The following is a 20876-nucleotide window of genomic DNA, read 5'->3' as shown; positions in this document are numbered from 1 at the left end:
GTACTTAAAGGGGGCTTACAAAAAAGATGGCGGCAAACTTTTGAGCAGGGCCTGTTGCGACAGGACAAGGGGTAATGGTTTTAAACTAAAAGAGGGTAGATTCAGACTAGAAATAAAGAAGAAATTTTTTACGCTGAGGGTGGTGAAACACTGGAACAGGTTAGAGAGGTGGTGGATGCCCCATCCCTGGAAACATTCAAGGTCAGGTTGGCCTCTGAGCAACCTGATGTAGTTGAAGATGTCCCTGCCCGCGGCAGGGGGGTTGGACTAGATGACCTTTAGAGGTCCCTTCCAACCCAAACTATTCTATGATAATGGAGCTTTTAAAATACAGCATTTGTACAATGGAGAGTGCAGATTAGTATTTCACGAGTTCACAAAGACACAGGACACAATGCAGAGAAAAAGACTGCAGATAAATCAAAAGCAAGGCAACTCACCTAAAAAAAAAATTTCCTTTGTTTCACCTTATTAGCAACAGTAGATACTTGTTTAAAACTGAATTTCCCACTTCTCTATTTTGTGGGAATTACTGAACAGGCTCCTTAAAACATGCAGGTTAGGGGAAATTCATGTTCAGGACAAAGCATCTGTGGTTACAAATCACTCCAGACCAAAAAAAAAAATCAACCAGACAGGACTGTGATGTCCAACAAAAGGAGTATACTGAACAACAGCTCTGTCCAAAAGAACTTATACTCTAAAAACAAGGCATGCAGGGGGACAAAAGGAGTTGGTGTGCTGGCAAGGAAATAAAAGATGGGATAACAAATGTAGCTTGTACAGGATTTGCATGCCATCTACAGCTACCTGCCATAATTACCTCTCACTACCTACTTAGCAGATGGTGATTTTCTGTATGCATTATAGCAAAGGTGAGATTTGAAAAAGCTTGAATGTTCAGACAGTGCTTTCACAGGTTCTGTCAGTTTTTCCTTACGTGCAAAGAGCAGATTTGGGGAAAGCATGTGGGAAAAGTTCATAAGCAGAAAGCTGAAGTTGGCACTGTCAGTGGAAAAAAAGCAAAAACAAACCTGGAACAAGCAGCCATGGCAGGACTAAACTCAAAAAAATTTTGAAGACAAAATCAATGCACGTGTATATCTGATCTATGGACAGAGAAAGCGCCAAAGGAGGATGTTAAAGGAACAGACTGTAACATGACAGAGATGGCTGTAGCAGAGCCATTCTGAGCCATTTTAAGGGGATGGTTTCACTTCAAGAGAAGCAAAGAGGTGACACAGCCGTATCGCGCTGCAAGAGGGCCAGGATTAGACAATAGTTTTGCCAGTGCATAAAGTGAGAAAATGTGGAGGTAGCTAAGAGCACCAGAAGTAGAAACCTGTTTCCATTAGAATAACCTTAAAATCCTCAACTGACCTCTACAGGGCCAGGAACTCAGCCTACAGAGATATGCAGGAAGCAGCAAATTTAGACTTTATCTGGATCAAAGAAAAAGTCTAAATCAAAAAGAAGAGAACATAGATTTGAACAACAGTGGGTTGTTATTACCCCAAAAAAACTAGAGGTAACCTCAAGGGAAAATTCAGTTGTAGGCGGCTTTCCACATTACAATCACAAAAGCGTGATGAGTGACCTGCATTTTTTCCTTTTAAATATGTATTTGCAAGGTGAGCGGAGGGAATTCAGAAAGGCAATTCAGCCTGCACCCTTTAAGCTTCTGTACAGCAGCAGTGGGAAAAGCAGAATAAACATCCAGCAACCACCACCACACTCAGCACTGCTGTTCACAAATCAGAACACACACAGGGAGCGGCAAGGCCAATTAAATACAGTATTTAATCAACTACATTCAAGTAAAGCATTCTGGCCACAAGTAATAGAAGAATACTAAATAAAAGCTACTCAGGATCTTCCAAGATAAATAACTTCAGAAGTTGCAGAGAGATAGATTTCGTCACCCATTCTTTTCCCGACTTGCCCTCCCATGTACCACAGCCAGTAATTCATTACAAAATTTTGGCTTTTTTTGTGGATAAGCTGTAAGCTACCAGATACAGCAGCATTCAACATGACAACATTTGTGAGAATCTCTCTCTGCTATCTGTGGAGAAGACTATCGCATATGAAGAATCAACTTGGCATTTTCCCCAAGTTCTCAGAGAGATCAAATCAGCTCTCAAACTGTTTGGTAAACAGTTTTCTCAATCAACCATAACTTCCAGTTTCAGCTCACTCCACTTTACTACTTCTCCACACATGTTTTGTCCTTTGCCAGGATAAGTGTTTGGCTTCTCCGTTCATTTATTTTTATGTATTTTTTTATATAGTCATATGTATACATACATACACACATTTTTGCTTCCTCCCGCCGTCCCACCCTAGCTGACATGTTCCGCTCTTCTCGCTCCTTCTGTTTAATGCCACCATGTGAATGTTGCACACACAGTCTGGTTTGTCATTTACTGTCACCTTTTCACAATCAGGGAATCTATCTCCCACTATTTACAAGTAAGCCTTACAAAACCTCATTTAAAGTTGTTACCATTACAAATAGACTGGTAACAAATCCTGGTAACAACTACTTTGCAAAAAATATCCGTATTTGACTTTTTTTTTCTTTTTAAAGTCCTTCTTCCAGAAGTAGCTACAACATGACACTTCAATGACCCAAGACCTTGAAATAAGGTGTTTCCATGTGCAGGTAGAAGGATGTTTAAACTTGTTATGTTGTAGCTTAATGGTAGGACATCCGCTATTTTCAGCAAATAATCCCCAAGGTGAAAAACCCCATCCCATTTCACTACACCATCCAACAATACCTTTCCCCTTATGCTCTTGTTTTGGATTTATTCCAAAATTGGCTTATTTACGGATTGAGCTGCCAGTAATGGAATAGTTTGTAAGACTGCCATTTATGTATTTTTTTTTTTTCTAGTACACAGACCAAAAATCCCCATTAAAAGCACTGTATTATTTCTACCAGCAATTCTTAAAATTACAGATGTAAGGTAACGAAATGCTTAAATATTTTGATATTTTATTACATTTAATCTATATAAATAGCTTGTACTAGTGACAAGTTACAGTGACCCAGTATACCAGCTTCCTTCTATATTTTGAAAACTTATTTTCTACGTAAGAACTAGAAAGTTACACTGAGATATCTTCTGAGCACATATTATCTATAAAGGAGGAGGAGATTTTGTGCCTGAAAGTTTGTGCACTTTTTTTGCCAGCTGTATCAGCTGATACTCAAGACATTTATCCTTACCTACATATGCAAGCTCTGAGAAAGAACTGTTAAGCAGTTTCTCTAAGAAACTTAGCAAGAAATCAGGTTTCTTCAAAAAACCAAGTCAATGGAGCACTCAATCAGAGAGTCAAATGAATGCATAAGGGGTAGGAAAAGATAGTTCTATTTAAAAAAATGAGTAAAGAATAGAAATTCCTTAGTTGCAGGAGTCAGGTTAGGGTAAACAGAATCTAATTCCACCCAAGAGGTACATACATGCACAGAAGTTTTAACCCAGAATGACAGATCAAACAAGAGGTGAAAGTTTCCCCCTAAAATTTTGTTTACTTCATTTCCTCCTTTAAATATCTGTTCAACAATTAAAAAAATGGGTTAAAATGGATTTCATGCCTCTCAGTTCTTAAAGTTAGCAATGCCAGTGCTACCTGCCATCTTCCTGAATAAGCTGCTTCTCTCCCTATTTCTTCTCAAACTCATTTTCCTTCTATCCCTTCGTCCTCTTTCTTTCCTCTTTCTCTGTATCTTTTTGTTCACAGAGCAGCCTGTGCTGATGGTTAGGACACAAGCAGATGACAGCCTGTGTTCTCTTACCCAGCTCCTCCCCTAAACGGTGCAGCAGGAATCACAGGCCAACCCCAGCCACTAGAAAGATGGTACAAAATATACACAGCAAGTTTCTTCCAGGATCACTATATGAAGGGTGGGGCACATTATTTACAGGGCGAGTCATGTGAAACTACCCACTTGTAAATTCATTACAAAATCAAAACAGCACAACCACAGCTCTACCTTATCATCATGTTTAGGCTGGTAAGTTACTATTTCATTTAAAACAAAACAAAACAAAACAAAAAACCAAAAAAACCCCATACAACCTGCCACAACCCAGAAGAAAAAAAGAGTCATACTCTTGTGGAAATCCCAAACAGAGAAAACCCAAAATTAAACTGGAAAGCCCTTATTACTAAGCTCTGCAGAATATGGGGAGGATGGTAGACTTAAAGAACCCATTTCTACAAGCATATTGATCAATGAAGGAGAGAACTGGTGAAATAAGCAAATAATTAACCAGGTACATCATCAACTGAAACAAGCACAAACAATAAATTTAAAAGTATTAATACACAAATTAAATCATTTTGCTTCAGAGTCAGTGTCCTATTAAGATGAAACTGACAATTCACACCTCAGTCTTCTCCATTTAAGTTCTCTGCAGACTTGGCAATGATTCCTTAGATTCACAGGTCTCTTTCCACACACAAGTGATAAAAACTTAAGTAATTAAACTAAAACTGAGGCTGTGAAACAATCCAACTGCTTTGTTGATTGTGAGCGTGAATCAAAGGTTAATTTTATAACAGTACACTGAAAGAGCATAAAGGCAGCTATCCTCAGAGACAGGCATGCTCTGGACATCCTGTTGTGAAAATGGCTTAAAAGAGTATTTCCAGTCAGGGATGGATTTTATAAAATGGGACTAACTAACAAATACAGATAAAAGCACTAGAACAAATGTCCATAAAAGCTTACAAATTTTGCAGAAAAAAAGATCTGTTTCTATTCACTGAGTAATGCTTCAAAAGCTGAGTCATTATGGCAGGTAAGACTACGAGTAGTCTGAATTTTTAAGGGAACCGGGGAGAGAAAAAACACAGCTAAGTCCACATCCACATAAACAAACTGCTCCGTTTTATCAATCCAGTTTTGAAATTACTTTAGTAATCAGTACAAACCCAGATGTGAATATTTGTCAGAAAAACTTATTTTAAATAACCTTGAACTGATTACTAATGGAATATAAATAATGTATATTACATCTAGCAGTGATTTGCCTAAACTGGTTTACTATTATATCAATAATTAAACTGTTGCAAATTTCTTGTTTTAAACCCTGAATGCTTTGTTGATTAGTCAATTGCTACTTGACACATCTATGACCACCAAGAAGTTCTGTTCCCTTCTAGCTGCATGTGTTGAAATGATGTATTTCAGATACTGAAGTGTTAATACTGTTTGCACTTTGTTTGAAGTTGAATACACACCAATTTTAGGGAAAAGGTAATCCCAAGATTAGTCTGTTTTCCCAATAACTACAGAAACAAATATAGGTTCCCTATTTAATAGGCACAGGTGCCTGTGGGAGTTAAATTATTTCCCCAAACAGGCACAAAAACTCTGCAGAGAACTGCAAAGAATAATTTAATCTCTCATTGCAGAGAACTGTTTAATCAAGCCTTTTTGTTATTGTTATTAGAAACATGTACCTATGACAAATGCTAGTTTTTTTGCAGATGACTCATCGTGGATGAGAAATTCACAAGCTTTCATTTTGCTCCTACTTGAAGACCTGAGGGATGTACCACGGTTACTTTTGTAACCAAGTTTTTTGTTCTGAAGGGGTTTTTTTTATTTCCCCCAAAAAATGTAGTAATTCTGAAGAGCAGCCGATGTTCTACATGAGTTCTTAAAAAACAAACAAAAATACCCCAAACTATTTCTGTGACAAGCAGTCTTCCTGATCTCTTTGACTACCTCCAATTGCCTTGATAATTGATAGAGAGTTTTAAAAGTTATTCAGTTAGATGGCAATTTTTACACTACTAACAGCCGTGAGGGCAAGTGTTCAAGACACCAAAGGAAGGAAGCTCTGACTCAGCCAGGATGTTCATTGATCAAAGAAGGAAGAGCACACAGCTTCTTCAGTTCAAACCCCAGTGAAAGTTCTCCTCAAGATGACGTTGTTTCCATGCAACAGCCCCAGCTCACTAGCACATCAGAAGTACAAATGGTGGCCATTTATCCTCATAAATATAGATCTGGTGAGATGGTAAAAAAGGTACGTCACCACTCACCAATCCCTATTTCTCACCACATGACTGCAAAACAAAAACCTAATCACGATGCACTATACTAGTTGTTTCCTGGAATGGAGTTCCTCTATGACACATTCTCCTGTGTGATTTTAAACAAACAAACAAAAAAGGTTCATAGATTTTTCTTGGTCTTCTCTCATGTTCCACCTGCACTAGGTTCCTGCAAAGGCCGGAGAGGTCTAGTCTGTGAATTACTGATGTTAACAGCTGCAGGGTCGAAAAAAATTCCTGAGCCAGAGCACCAGGTCTCCTCCATTTGCTAGCTATGAAACTGAATTAAAAGACAAACAGCATCACTAGTTTCAGATTGTCATGTAAATAACTGCAGTATTTGCCATAATAGTACCACAGGACTTTAGGGCAGTTAGGTCTTAAGTTAGAACTAGGAAAGGACAATCTTTGTTTGGCCTGATCCACAGCACGCAGCTTTAAAAGATTGTATATAGCTTCTTTTACGGACTTATGCTGCCCTCAACGGCTCCTGCTGAATTTACGACTTATGCTGAACTCAATGGCTCATTCAGGGATCAGCTGATCATCAATGCTCACATAGTGCATGCCCTGTTTGGTCATGTCTGAATTCACATTCATTTTCCCAGGTTCGTTTTAAGCTTTTGTGTATGGACGTACAAACCCTGCAGCAGAAAGTAAAAAGTGAGAGGCTTTGCAGTTGCTGATTTTTCACCTTCCCTGGAAGAACACCAGAAATAATCAAAGGGTAGTAAAATGCAACAAGCTGAAGCTATCAAGTTTCAAATAAGCAACTTGCAGGGTGAAGAAAATCAGATTGACAAAGTTTGTTAGCACACTCGGTGATGTGAGAACATCAGAGAAACAGAGAAAGTAACGAAACAGAGAAAGAAATTAACAAAATTAGATCTGATAAATATTAGCTTATTCACTGCAAATTCCATTAATTTTCCAATATAATCAGGAAACTTTGTTTCCATTTCTGGCATTTTACCTCTCACCCACAACAGAAAGAGATGAACTTTAATTCTTCAGTTACATCCTGTTCCTGTGTTATTATGTTTTCCCACCATCTTGCAGAAACCTGATTGCTTCCTTCATGGATAGCTTTCCTTTCAAGTTTTAGGTGTATTCAAGTCATTTCCTGGGTGAGACTTTTACAATTCACGATACCTTCCTCATGCAGTAAAAAGCTTTTCCTTTGTATCACCGACCTACGATTAAATATGCCACCTATATTTATTACAGTTTTGAAACTTTCTTAAGAAAAAAACGTCCTACTTCTACTGTTCCTGATGTGCAGAATAGTTCTTTACCTTGGTATTATTTCAGAAATACATAGGTGTCTACAAATGCAAAGGTAGCTAGCACAGCTCAAGTATGAGATGTTCTTTCCATATTATGAGTGAAAAAGTTAAGAACAAAAAAAGCAGGTAACACAGAAATCATTACGTGGATAGCTCCTTTAGTTTGTGTTCTAATCCGAATCCTTCATACAATACCATAAAAACCCAATATTACTTAAATAATTAGTAATCTAAATCTGGCCTGCTTGGACGGACCTCACTCATCTCGATAGCATTTCTTGCAGCATCATGTCTAGTCCTACATACTGCAGTTAAGAAAAAGTATTCTAGTACAATTAAAGTATTTCCTTTTCATCCACGCAGACTTAACTGACTCTGTCCAATCCAGCAATGCAGTTTGTTGCAGTATTATTACACGCCTAAAGTGACTCTAAATGGCATAAGGCAGGAGACAGAAATAAGCTCCATTATATCATTCTCTCAGAACACAAATAGTGCCTGCACAAGATAATTTATGTGTTAGACTGCGTCAATGCTGAACTTTTACACGGAATTTCCCGCCTCACCATCAGCAGAAGCAGTCGCAGAGCAATAGTTTTGACAAGGTGCTGACATTTTACAGCCTCGTCATCTAATCCTATTGAGAGCAAGTGCAGACATGATAAAGAGCTAATGAGCTTCTCTGTGCACACCACTCCACTCACCACTGCTGCTAGCACAGGCACACAGCAAACAGAAAGGTCAGCCGACAATGCTCTAGTTGCAACTACTATCATCACTCCATGCCACGCTACTGAAGAAGCCCCAGAAGAATTACGGGGTCCTCATTCCCGATTTTGTCTTATGTACGGCTATCAGCTGTGAAGATAATACCACACCTTTACTTGCTTCTAGCAGAATTTAATGACCTAATCGTAAAAACATCAACACGCAGTTAAAACTATCACTCCAAGAGGTTTTTCAGTCAAGCTGCCCTATAGAAAATAGTTCAACACCTCAAAAGCCTTACAATTCTCTCACACGCCCTTATTGTTACGGGACAAAAAATTGAGTAAGTCTTCAAATAGCTAGAGATTGCATTTAACAAAATCATGTTAAAAAGGTACTCCATTCAATCCAACACAATGCCAACCTATCAAGCAACTCTTAGTTTCCCTCTGCATTATGCAAGTTTTGCATTTATGCAGAGTAGATTTAGCACATGCTCAGAATAATTCCATAAATCCTAACATGTTGCAGAGCACCCTCTTTCTTGTCTTTAAGGCTCGTAGAGGTCTTTCCTGTATACCATTGATATTTTCCTTAGTATTTTAAATATATATATATAAAAATAGCCAAACACACACATATACATGTATAAAATCCTGAAAAATTTCTTCCTCCCCTTCATAAATTCACACAATCTTTTTCAGTCCTTTTCTTCCACAGTGTCTCACAAGAATTTTAAAGAAACAGTACACATTTCCTCACAGGATATATAAGGTATACACTGCAAAGTGGGGCAAAGGAGCAGGAATTCTATATTACAAATAGTAAAGCTTTAAAAATATCAACAAAGCAGAACATTCTAACATAACAAATGAAGAGCTCTACATTAAAAAAAGACTTCATTATTTCAGTATCTCTTTGTTTGCTTGTTTAATCGTCCCCTGGGACAATCTGTACTGTTAAGAAACATGTAGAAAACAGTCATCAGTTTTTGTTGTTGTTCAATTAGTGCTATACTCAGTGTTTGAGCTCATGCAAGTGTCCTTTGGGGAAACGTCCTGCGTGCCATTAGCACTATTCTTAATGAGGGAAAGCATGAAACTCCTTTAGTGCTCTGCCAGAATTGTTTTATCTTCAAGTCAAAAGAACAACTGCTTGGAGTAACCCCAAAAAAAGCATTTAACAATTACAAGTGGCAAACAATATTCCCAAGCATTATACTCATAGCACTTTTCTATTTATAGGCTAACAGTTATTATACTGAATAAAATATGTATTAGGCAGCTTTATTATGCAGTCATGATTCCCCAGTTAAGGCTGCTACGATGCTTTCCATTATAAGCCCAGTTTTGATCCCTTTTACTCTTTCTGTGAGAGGTAGGGTGGGGAACAGGAGGATGTTTCATGTTTGGTTTCAAGACAAAGGAGAATATTTTTAGGAAGTTTGAGGTTAATTGGACATGCTGCTTTTGAGATATGGGACACAGGCATTTCTTTTTTCTTTTTTGAAGAAAAAAGCAGTTTAATGGCAATGTTTTTGTTCATAAAAAGCTTTTTAACTAGTTCTCCAGAATTTCTTTAAAATACAAAATCAGAATTGAAAACTAGGTGAAAGAAAGGTCTAGACTTACAGCTCTAGGAAATACATGAAGACAAAAGATCTAGCACTTTTCCTAGCTACATTTATTTTCAAAAAGGCATGCAAGCTTTTTCCACTGCGAAAAAAGCAAAGCAACAATTAAAGAACACTAGACAAAAACAAAACCAAAAGCAACATTCTTAACTCTTATCACTGGTTCCCTCCCAATTACAGTTCTTCATAAACAGTGGGGGGCAGGGGGAATAAAGCATTCCCTCTCACAGTTGCTCTTTATCTAACTGTCCCCTCATTCTTCATGTCTCTAGGTTTTCTATCTCAGCTTCATAATCCTGACATCAAGCATCTTCACATCTCTGACACCTCCTTGATCCTAGCTTCAGCAGGATCACAATCTACAAGTCTTTAAACCTGCACATTCCTTTTTTTTGCCATCCCAATGACTAACTGGAGACCGGAAAATTTAATGAACAAGGTAAGAGTAAAGCTCTGGCTAAAAGTTTGCCTTTCGTACTTGTCATACACACGAGCTCATTTAAACAATGCCCAAAAGCATTCCCTGTCTTCTCAGTGACACGTGTATATTCTAGCACGCGCCCTTACAAAGCATGCACAATGGACGCCAGCTGGCACAAACTCCCCTCACAGAGGAGCATCATGTAGAAGAGCTAGAATTTAAGCAGACGCAGTGGATGACCTACAGAAATGGAATGAAGGCAATTTATTTCAGTTGGATTTTATATACAGTCTTCTTAATGAGGCAAGAACTACCTAATTACAGAAACAATGGGAGATCTCAGGGCTAGGCAGTATTATACAACTGATGAGATTCCACAGACTTGCCACTTACTCATGTCACCTGAAGAGAGGAAAAAGGTAAAAGCACAGCCATTCCCAGTTCTAACTCCAGAAATGCAATGGGGGGCTGCGTTTTTCTATCTTTTAGTTCTGTCCACAAAACCACAAAGTTCAGGCATTTGTTTGAGAGACCGCACACCTGATTGCTGGAAAGATGGACAGCAGAGTCTACTTCTCCTCCCCCTTACTATTTAGTGTACTAATACCTCTTTGCCATCCTTTCTTTTTACCTAGAGAGGTCAATAAGATTCATTCGCTTAAGTTGTCTTAAGACTGTAGTAAGAAAATTCTTTAATTCCACGACAATCTCACTCCAAGTCCTTGCAAGCGTTAGGGATGTGCTGTTGTGTATGTAACTGTGTGCAGGTCTGGGCCCGACAATTTAAGAATGTGAAGGTCCTTGAATGCACCCGGAGGAGGGCAACAAAGCTGGTGAAAAGGCTGGAAGGAATGTTCTATGAGGAGCGGCTGAGGACTTTGGGCTTGTCTAGTTTGGAGAGGAGGTGGCTGAGGGGCGACCTCATTGCTCTCTACAGCTTCCTGAGGAGGGGACGTGGAGAGGGAGGTGCTGAGCTCTTCTCCCTGGTACCCAGTGATAGGACATGTGGGAATGGTTCAAAGCTGCGCCGGGGAAGGTTTAGACTGGACATTAGGAAGCATTTCTTTGCCGAGAGGGTGGTCAAACACTGGAACTTTGGTCAAACATTCTCTAGGCTTCCTAGAGGGGTGGTCGATGCCCCAAGCCTGTCAGTGTTTCAGGGGCATTTGGACAATGCCCTTAGTAACATGCTTTAACTTTTGGTCAGCCCTGAAATGGTCAGGCAGTTGGACTAGATGATGATTGTAGGTCCCTTCCAACTGAAACAGTCTATTCTATTCTAAAAGCTTTGCAGCTGTAGAGGCCCTGAGTCATCATACACATGCAGCAGGCCTCTAACTTCCTCTACTAGAGGTCTATAGTAATTTGGCCTGCTCTACAATGGACAAATACATCTTAGTCATTTTAAGAGGCTGAGATTTAAAACACTGGGGAAAAGTTTTAGAAATGCTGAATTGTTTCTGATAGCATATTTTCAGTTGTTTTCTAAAGAGTTTAGTCAGGTCCATTTTGATATTAACAGATATCTTTATGCAAGTCAGAAATCAATTATGCAGGAGAGTCGGCGTAGCTGACTGTGTATGAGCACTTACCAAATATACAACGCAAACCTGAAGAGAAATTTTTTCATTAATTTCTTTATTTTCAGGTTGCTATGGCTAGCTTAAGTTTACATATCTTGCATATAAAAACCAAAATCTAACTTTTCACGTTGGAAAAGATGTATTTTTTAAAAACCAAAACCAGTAATTTTTTTTACTCAGAGGAAAGAATCTGGAACTAGAAACCTAGCGTCAGGTTTGCTCACTTGCTTTGTAAGACATGGGTACTCTCAGAAGTTATCACACGGTAAGTTTCCATATGTCTGCTATGTAGGCGTAGTCTATTATGTCTGAGATGAATGCAAGCTAATTCCAGGCAAGCTGCCTTCAGTAAAAATAGAGGCGGGTATGCCTCTTTGAATTTACCCACAAAGCCACATACTAAGAAAACAAAGACAATTCAGGTGAAGCAGCTGATGCAGGGTAACTGGTTACCCCATTACAATTTTGCTCACATGGCAAGGCTGATAGCTTGTATCATGAGGTCTCACAAAGATTCGTGAGGTAGCAGACCTCGAATGCTGCTGTTCTATAGATAGCATTATATGACTCACACAGGACTACAAACTTGAGGGGTTATTCAGACAAGGCTTACAAGTCTCAATGAAGCTTTCAAAAATTTTTGTTCATAAAACTGAATGCAAGGATTTTCAGCTTTTATAAGCAGCACTTAAAATGAAAGTCCAAACACATTTCCAGCATGTCAAGATACTCATAATATACTTGGACTAGTATTGTTCACAGTTTGAGGTCATCTGTAGTGTCAGAGTTTTGAATTCTCTCTTTCTTTTCATTGCCTCATTACAGTACTAAGTTATAAACAGCAGCAAGACACACACAGATTAAGTGGCTCTTTAAGAATAACTACTAATATTTAGTTTGAACAACCCAATGCACCACAGGTAAGAGGACTGTGGAATTGAATTGGAGCCATTGAAGACTAGCATGGCAAGCTCCTTCTCGTTCAGAAATGCCAAACTGAGCTTTCACTTAAGAGCTGTCTCACTCTTAACAAACTTAAGTTTGTGTAAGACATAAGTACAAGTTAACCTGTGCACTGTTTGTCTTGTAAATTACATAGATATATTTGCTGCTGGTTTATCAAATTAATCCTATGGACATTTTTAAACAATTAAATCATTCAGGGCAAATCTTCAGCTCTCCTCAGCTGAAGAAGTCTTGCCTGAACAAGGAAAGATATACAGGATTCCAAAATGTTTAAAACAAGATTGATAAACAGAAGACACTTTTATGCCATGACCAAGATGTCAAAGCAGCAGTTACATATTTTGTTGCCACAGCAGTTGCCACAAACAAGGCATAACAATTTTAGGTAAGATTCAGATTGTCAGCAAAGATTTAGCAAAGAAATATGATTTGACAGCAAAAGTCATGAAAGCACTGGGACTTAGTATCTCAAGGATGTTAGTAAAGACTGCTATTTACAGAGAGGAGCAGAAAAAGATGTGATTGAAACAGATATACACGCCGATGTAATGCTTGTAACACAAAGGCAGAAGCACATTCTGAGTCTTTAGAAGAAAGAAAATGCTAATCTAAGGATTTTAATTCATGAACTTTATCAACTCAAAATGGGATCATTTCACAAGATAGTCGCTCCCACTCTCCTCCCAGAAATTATAACCCTTCAGGTGGGGTAAATGAGTGTGTTGTACATACTCCTCTCAGTCAGAGAAGACCAGCCAGCACATTTGTTAGAACTACTCCCAATTTCAGTTTAGGTCAGGGTCCAACTTTTTCCAGTTGTAGTCTCCCATTTAAGTCTTCGTTTAACTGCAATGATAAGAAGACTGTAGGGCAATAGCCTCTCTAATACCAGAGCTAACTTTGCTAACAACAAAGATTAAACTGAGTCCTGATTTATAACCACAGAAATGTGACAAATTCAGATCTGCGGCATGAAGAGGAACCACTGCTACATAAAGAGAAACTGAGCTTAGTGCAAAATAGCGTACTTTCCCTGTTTTAAAATAATTTACCTGGAGATATAGCTCTGTGGAACTGATACATGTCTTCTCCAATCAGTTCTTGTGCAACCTGCTTAATCTTCCGTCGGACAGCATCTAGCTTGACTTCAGATTCATTTAGTATTTCTTCCCCATTGGGAACACTGCAATCATAAAACAGAAACTGAAAAAGCAGCTTTCAGAACATGAGCAAACAGTTAAAAAATATTACACATTTTCTTTTACTAACCAATACATTTTCAATGGCTTCAGGAAAAAGCAAAGCTGATATTGGAATGAGAAACAGTTTAGTTTGACTTTCATTGATACCTACTGCAGATTCTGAAATTCTGTAGATTCTTACCATGAAAATAATCAACCAGCCAAACACAGTTCTGGTAGCATGATGTTTATTCCAGACTAGAATTTTAATTATTGCTTAAGTAAGAACAATGAGAAACACGTGCAAAGGCTTCAAAAAAGTATTCTGGAAAACTAGCAGTATTTGCAGAAGTCCTTCAACCTCTTAAAAAAAAAAAAATCAATATTTTGCAATACATTACAGTATTGCAAAATACAATACATGATCTACTTCTACGTGTGATTTTTTTTTTAGGAAGTAATTATGGACTATGCTCTTCAGGAACAGCTGAAATATCTGATTCACAACCACAATATATACTTGGCATTTAAAGTTTAGTTTATCTAATTTCCTTTCAACTTCCCCCTCCTCCACCCCCAAATAATCTATATGGTATATTAGTTTACAGTCTATTTAAGGAACTACTGATAGACTGGTCTCGAGAAAACATTTAAAAGCAAACAGATTTCTGAAAGTAAAGCCACAATAGCAGCGAAAAGCAAAGGAGAAGGAAATAAAAATACAGCATGGAAAGCTTCCACTCTCAGAAAAACAGGAATGTCTTACAAAACAGGAATCTAAAATTCAGAGTAAAGAGGAGTTTGTTGTTGTTGTTCTTTCCTCTACCAGTTCCCAGCTATCTAGCCCCTGCAGTGGGAGTAGCTATTTACAGTCAAGGCTGTAGCGGTTACTAGAATCACTGCAATGCCTCTTTGCAGAAGACGACCAAGTTAAAAAGAGGGCAACTTCATAATCCCTATTTATAACTGTTACTACTATGGTAACTATAAATAGTTACTACTACAGCAGAAATGCATTGATAGGTAACAAAAAATAAATTAAATTAAAAATAAAAGGAACAGGGAGAGCTGTTATAACTGTAATACGCAAGACCAATGTTTGACACATACAGCAAACATTTTCTACAACGGGCTATGCGAAGCTTCAAATCTTCCCGTTATTCTTCTAGTTTGACTGTGGCTTCCAAAGATTGCTTGAAGGCTCATGAGAACACAAAACATATAGAAGCTCAAAACTTCACACAAAAGCCTTGTAAGTTGCAGTATGTATTGATGTAAACAGAACCCAGGTGACCTCCTCTTTGCATCGATGACCTAGGGTGAGGCTGCAAAAACTGAAACGGTGAAGTAACTGCAGAGGCAACTAACCTGAAGGAAGGGTGCATGCTCTCCTCTCCCAGCTTGCTGAAAGCTGGAAAGCTCCCATCTGCTGTTATACTCTACTACTCTGATCCTGTTTAATACACCGATAAAATCAACTGAGAAACCTGAACCAGCATCTTTCAGTTCTCTAACTGGAGTGTGCATGCATTAGCTCACATCCACCCTAAAGAATGTTTATGGGAAGTTAATTAAATTCCTCTCAACAGAACACGGCAGCTATTAATCACAAATACAGAAAACACTGCAAGGCAGCTTCTAGGTTTCTATGAACACCTTCATGCTCAACGTGACTCACCTGGTAAACCTGTGGAGCAGAAATATTGTTCTTTTGCTTTCAATAGTTATATCACGACTGAGCTTCACAAGCCGTTCGTATTTATCATGCCTGGTGTCAAGCTCCAGCTGAAATGCTGCAGAGTCAATTATTACAGTAACAAGCACGGTTATCACATGTATACAGCGTAGGGGAAGAGCAGAGAGCCTGTGCTACGGTAACCGCTTATGGGCCCCAGTCCCACCAGCCTTTTCCCCGGGGTGCCTTTTCCCAGGGTCGGCAGCACAGCTGCTCCTGCACGGGGCACGGCTGCGGAGGCCACCGCTGCCTACCGCCTGCCAGAGCTGCAAAATTCATCATTAATACTACTTTTGTTTAATAAGTCAGGTTTAAATATACATCAACCCTGATGATGCTTTAAGGCAGCCCAAACAATTTTAAGGTAAAATACTTGTTTTAACTAGTAAAATCTATTCTGCAATACTGCTGTTCAGGAAACTGACTTAAAATTACACCCAAATTCAGCAAGATAAATTAAAAAATAAAACCTGACAATCATTAGTAAATAAGATCCACCAGTCTCTAAAACAAAACAAACAAAAAAAAGGCATTTGACTAAGGCACATATACTGTTAAAAATGCACCATTTAGTAAAAAGAAAGGTTGCATTTCACATCCCAACTAGACTTGTCCAACAGTCAAGTATTTTAATATCCCTAAGAACTAGAAGTACTAAAGCAAAGTGAGATCAATTACTTAAAATAAGATTTCTGACTTAGTGATGTAAATTCTGTCTAGCTACAATGAACACAGAGAAGAGAGGATGTGTATCTGGTTATCACAGTCAAACATTATGAATGTTTCACAGATACCATTAACATTTTGTAGATCATTATTCCACTAAATAAACTATTAATAGATACTTACAAGAAATCTAACACATCTCCTGCATAACTGTCTGAGGTGTTAAAGTGTCCGTGCGAGAAGACAGTGAAAATAAGCTAAGAGGTTACATTTTTAAAGGGTCTAACAAGTGAATATCCTTTAGAAAAGCGTAGCAGTTTGCTGGCAAGCGAAGTTTAGATGAAGCTAAAAAACCCCCTGTATTTCTCATCGCCTTGATAAAAACTCAGTTCCTCTTAATTTTGTTCTGTTCTCCCCAATCTTCTTCTGAAACTCTAAGATAAGTCGCAAATGCTCCCACTGATCTTTTAAATCTTTCATATGCCTGATTGGTGTGTCTCTTCCAAATTCTGAGAGTCAAGTCCACCACTGAATTATCATAAAGAAGAAATTTTCCCTCAGATCATAGTGACAGGAACTTGAGGGAGGGTGACTGGTACTTTCCTTCGTAGGATGCCATATATGACATTTCCAACGACCATTTACAAATTTCATCTACCAGGAAATTCACTATTCTGAAGATCTACAATATTAGTAATGCCCCTAATCTCTTCCGGACAGTTGCGGCTTTTAGACTTTTACATTAGATTTTAAACCTGTTAGGGACTACTAGGAAGTGTTTTGTGACCTGAAGTAAAACACAGACAGATACGGTAATCTTTAGCCTAAAAGGATGCAAGAAAACCTACTGTACTGTTGCCTAAAATTGCAAAGGATTAGAACTCGGGGGATTCTCCAGGCTGACACATCGAGACCACACAGCCGTTTCCTCCACACGTTCCATTTTAATGTCTAATCTATTACTGAAAGCAAAGACTCAGACTCTATTGATTTTGGTGGTGCAGAATCAGACCATTAAAAATGACACTTAATAAATCTTAAGCTTACAAACCAAGATACTACCCACTCTCTGTATCACTGAGCTGTCGTATTTAAAAATGTATTAAGCAAAAAAAGGTGTAACGGAATACTCCTTGGGTTTTGATTCATTATTATTATAGAAGACAATTTCTCACTAATTTTTTAGAAATCTTTGGTGCCAACAGATAACTATGCCAATTCAAGTACAACATTTTTCCAAAGTGATGAAAAAGAGCAAAATGCGTATAACCGTTTAATTTCACACATTAAGTTGTTTAGATTCAGGCAACATAAATAGAAATAGTGTGCCACTCCAGTTCACCTTACACAGCTTGCTCAATTATAAGCCACCTGGAGCACACCTTTTCTTAACGCTTGTGCCTGACATGGAGACAAAGACCACCTGTGTCTCCATCTGGGGCTTATAAGCACTAGTGCAATACAAAGAGTGGATCTTTGAAAAGCTGAATAAACTGTGTCCCTTACGTCCTTTCTGAAATTAACCAAACGCTGCTGACTGGATCTCATGGGAAAAGAGGGAAACGAGTGTTGTTTTGAATTTGAATTAATGGCAACCTTATGATAAACTGATATGCTTAAGGGTGAAAAATTAAAGTTGAAAGTACAGTTGCACTACTCAAGTCAAGCACAAGTGTATGTAGGTAATTCAATATAAAAGTTCAGGGGTCAAAGTTAATCATCTGCCAAGCTGACTTACACAGAAAAAAAGAAATATCTGTTTTAAAGAAAGCAGGGAAATTATATGATGTCAAACTGACCATCTGTAACAGCCATCCAGCTCTGACTTCTTCACCCTTCTTAGCTTCATAAAAAATAGGTGGGACGGGGAAAATTTTACACCAAGAATTAATCTGTTCCCCGTATCACATCTCCTTCCTGCTTCTGTCAAGGCTTCTCATTTCTGAAGCTCAACTTTGCCTTGTTAGGGCTTGTCTAATGAGAAAGTTCAACTAAATTTACTGGAGTTTAAATCTGGTTTTGTGAAAATCCTATAAAAACAAGTTGGTGGGAGGGAAGTTTACACTTGCTTATTTAAAGAAACGGAAATACAAGCTAATTTTAAAGAGGCACTCAAACTGAAATAAGTGTCTACATACAGATCTATATTAGTTAGCTAAACTCTTATTTTTAAAAAGTGCATGTGTAAACAGCTACCAACTCGCAAATCAATGCATCCAGATTTACATTTAAAGTAGCTTAGTCATCTGTGCACCAGAGCTAAGGGCAACAGCTAAGAGCCTTCTCAGTCTCCCCAAAGGTAGCCACCTCCTCCTCTTGTCCCCATGGCTCAGATTTTGCATTACACCTCTGCAGATCTTACAGTTTTCTGCCACCAAAGGGCCCGGTCTGAACACTTAAACGCAGTTTGCTTAGCATCAGGTTCAGCACAAGCGGGGTGGGGAGGGGGAACAGCAGGTAGGATGAAAAAGGGAGCAAGTAATGAGTCGGGTGGAGCTATGTGAAATCCCACTCTTGGGACTTTACTGCACAAAAAGCAAAACACCAAGCTCTAAATGTATGAAGTACGAGTCCAACTAGTTTCAAGTTTCTCCCCCAGAGAAAGCTGGTTTATTCCATCACTAAGTACTAGTAATTTCCTAGCAATTTCTACACCACATGTTTTTATAATCTGGCTTTCCAAATGCTTACTTACATTTAAAAGACATCATCATAGCTGAAGATGGATTAACATTCTCTTTTTCCTCTCTTCTTTGACCATGTGGAAAATTGTCATGCTTTCGTTTTCTGAACCCGCCTGATCCTATTAATAGAAGATACACACCAAAAAACGTATTTAAAAATAGTTTTGCCAGAACGTAAGCAGCATCCAAATGCTGTCTTCAGAGCATTCCTGACTGTAGCCACATTTTACAGGATAGAATAAGGTAACTGGATGAACCTTATTACCAACTGACATCATCTTCACGTTAGTATGCTACTTTTTCCCACCACATTCCTAGTGAAAATTAGAAAAAATCCTACCAATTTCAATGGATGAGCGTGGTAGGATCCTAAGTCCTTTTCTTTTTTTTTTTGTAAGGTCTTCACACCCTTTTATGTTTCCTTTCTGTAAGGCAATGGCTGCATGGAAATCCTTTTGTGAGCAAGGGCCTACAGGATTAGACCTTTTTTTTTTTCCCCTTTCCTTTTTTTTTTTTTGAAATTATTCTAAATATTCAGTTTGACAGGAGTCATTAAAACCACAAGTTTTTCATTACTGTAATTATTCATGTCTTCAGTAATCAGAAAAAGAAGCAAGGCATAATTTAAGTAGACTACCATTATCCAGGTACGCAGGTTTAGCTCCTGCAGCGTAGCATCTTAGGTCCTTACACTCTGCCCTTTAACCAGTTTCTTCTCTTTTCACCCCGATATAGCTGTTCCGTTCAACTGGCCTTATATGCCTCTTCCTTAGCCTCCCTTTTCAAACCCTCACCTAGAACTCATCTCTTTTGGACTGTGTTTTACTACTGATTTACACTTTGTACTGTTTCTTCCTTTCATCCTTCCTTCACCTAGGACTGACTCATTGTGTCATTCATGTTTCAACCATTCCTCCCTCTCGCTACCTCCTTTCTGTGACAGCTATACACTTTGTGTTCCTAACAGAGGCCAAAATTTGGCAAACTCTGACATACAAGCATACCTTTTTGAATATGTGGAGTTCTCTCAATTTCCTTAAAAGAAGAACAAAAGGAAGCTACTTAAAAGTTACAGACGAACACTGGATTTTAAAATGTTTCCGTTTAATTGTTTATTATCCTAAACCAAAACCAGAAGTGGGCGTAGTTACTTTTCTAAAAGAGGAAACTGAAAATCATTTTTTCCTTCTTTTCTGTTAGGACCTGAGTTCAGGGTTTTGTTTTTCCTGTAGCAGTTAAAAACATTACAAACACAACCCCTGAAATAGTGCAGAGAATTAAACTCTCTGCAGTATTCCGAAAGTTGGGAACATCATAATGACCTACAGGAAAAAACTAAAATTAGGGGGGGGGGGGGGGGCAGGGAAGAGAGAAATAGAGAGTGAAGAGGTTCCACTGAATAACCAACAACTTGAGTATCAGAAAATCACAGACTGCAATAACAGCAACTTAGCCTTAATTTAAAAAAAAAAAAAAATAAAAAAGCCAGCTTCCTTGTTGCAGAGCCTGCTTTCTGGCTGAAGGGAGGTCTGTGTGACCGCCTAGGCTAAACCAACACACAGTCCACAAAGTGAGTGCTGCGTTATTGACAGCCACTTACCACTACAAGCACTTTACAGGCCTAATGCACCCTCAGCTTTTGGCTGTAGCAACTGCTTTTTTACCACAAAGGATGATTTCTAAACCTACATTTACAGACATATCTGTAAAGCCCAAGTGAGAAGGCTGTAACACCTCTGAAGGGACGGTCTCTCTCAGTGTAAGGGCAGAGTTTAGTGACACAGTTGAAGGGAACCACTGGTTCACGGCAGAGGCTCACACCTCCGCCCCCTCCTAGCTGCAGGCCCCCCCCCGCTTTCGCCAGCTCTAACCCCTTGCGCCTTTGTCTCCTGCCGGCTCAGGGAGCTGAATCGGCCCCTGAGGGCCCGCACA

General features: G+C 38.7%; 1 protein-coding gene across 1 annotated transcript in view; it reads right to left on the bottom strand.

Annotated features, from left to right (window-relative positions):
* Positions 1-20876, bottom strand: part of TSNAX (translin associated factor X) — a 58086-nt gene that overhangs the window by 5210 nt on the left and 32000 nt on the right. Inside the window, exons 2-5 of the mRNA XM_009281784.2 lie at positions 19949-19979; positions 18956-19063; positions 15538-15652; positions 13731-13861 (exon numbers count right to left, since the gene is read on the bottom strand). Coding sequence (XP_009280059.2) covers positions 13731-13861; positions 15538-15652; positions 18956-19063; positions 19949-19979 — 385 coding nt within the window. The remainder of the gene's footprint in view (positions 1-13730; positions 13862-15537; positions 15653-18955; positions 19064-19948; positions 19980-20876) is intronic.

Source organism: Aptenodytes forsteri, unplaced genomic scaffold (genome assembly GCF_000699145.1).
Source record: "Aptenodytes forsteri isolate BGI_AS27 unplaced genomic scaffold, ASM69914v1 Scaffold132, whole genome shotgun sequence".
NCBI classification, from domain to species: Eukaryota; Metazoa; Chordata; class Aves; order Sphenisciformes; family Spheniscidae; genus Aptenodytes; species Aptenodytes forsteri.
Note: the sequence above shows the minus strand (reverse complement) of the source record. Positions and strands in the feature narration are given on the sequence as shown.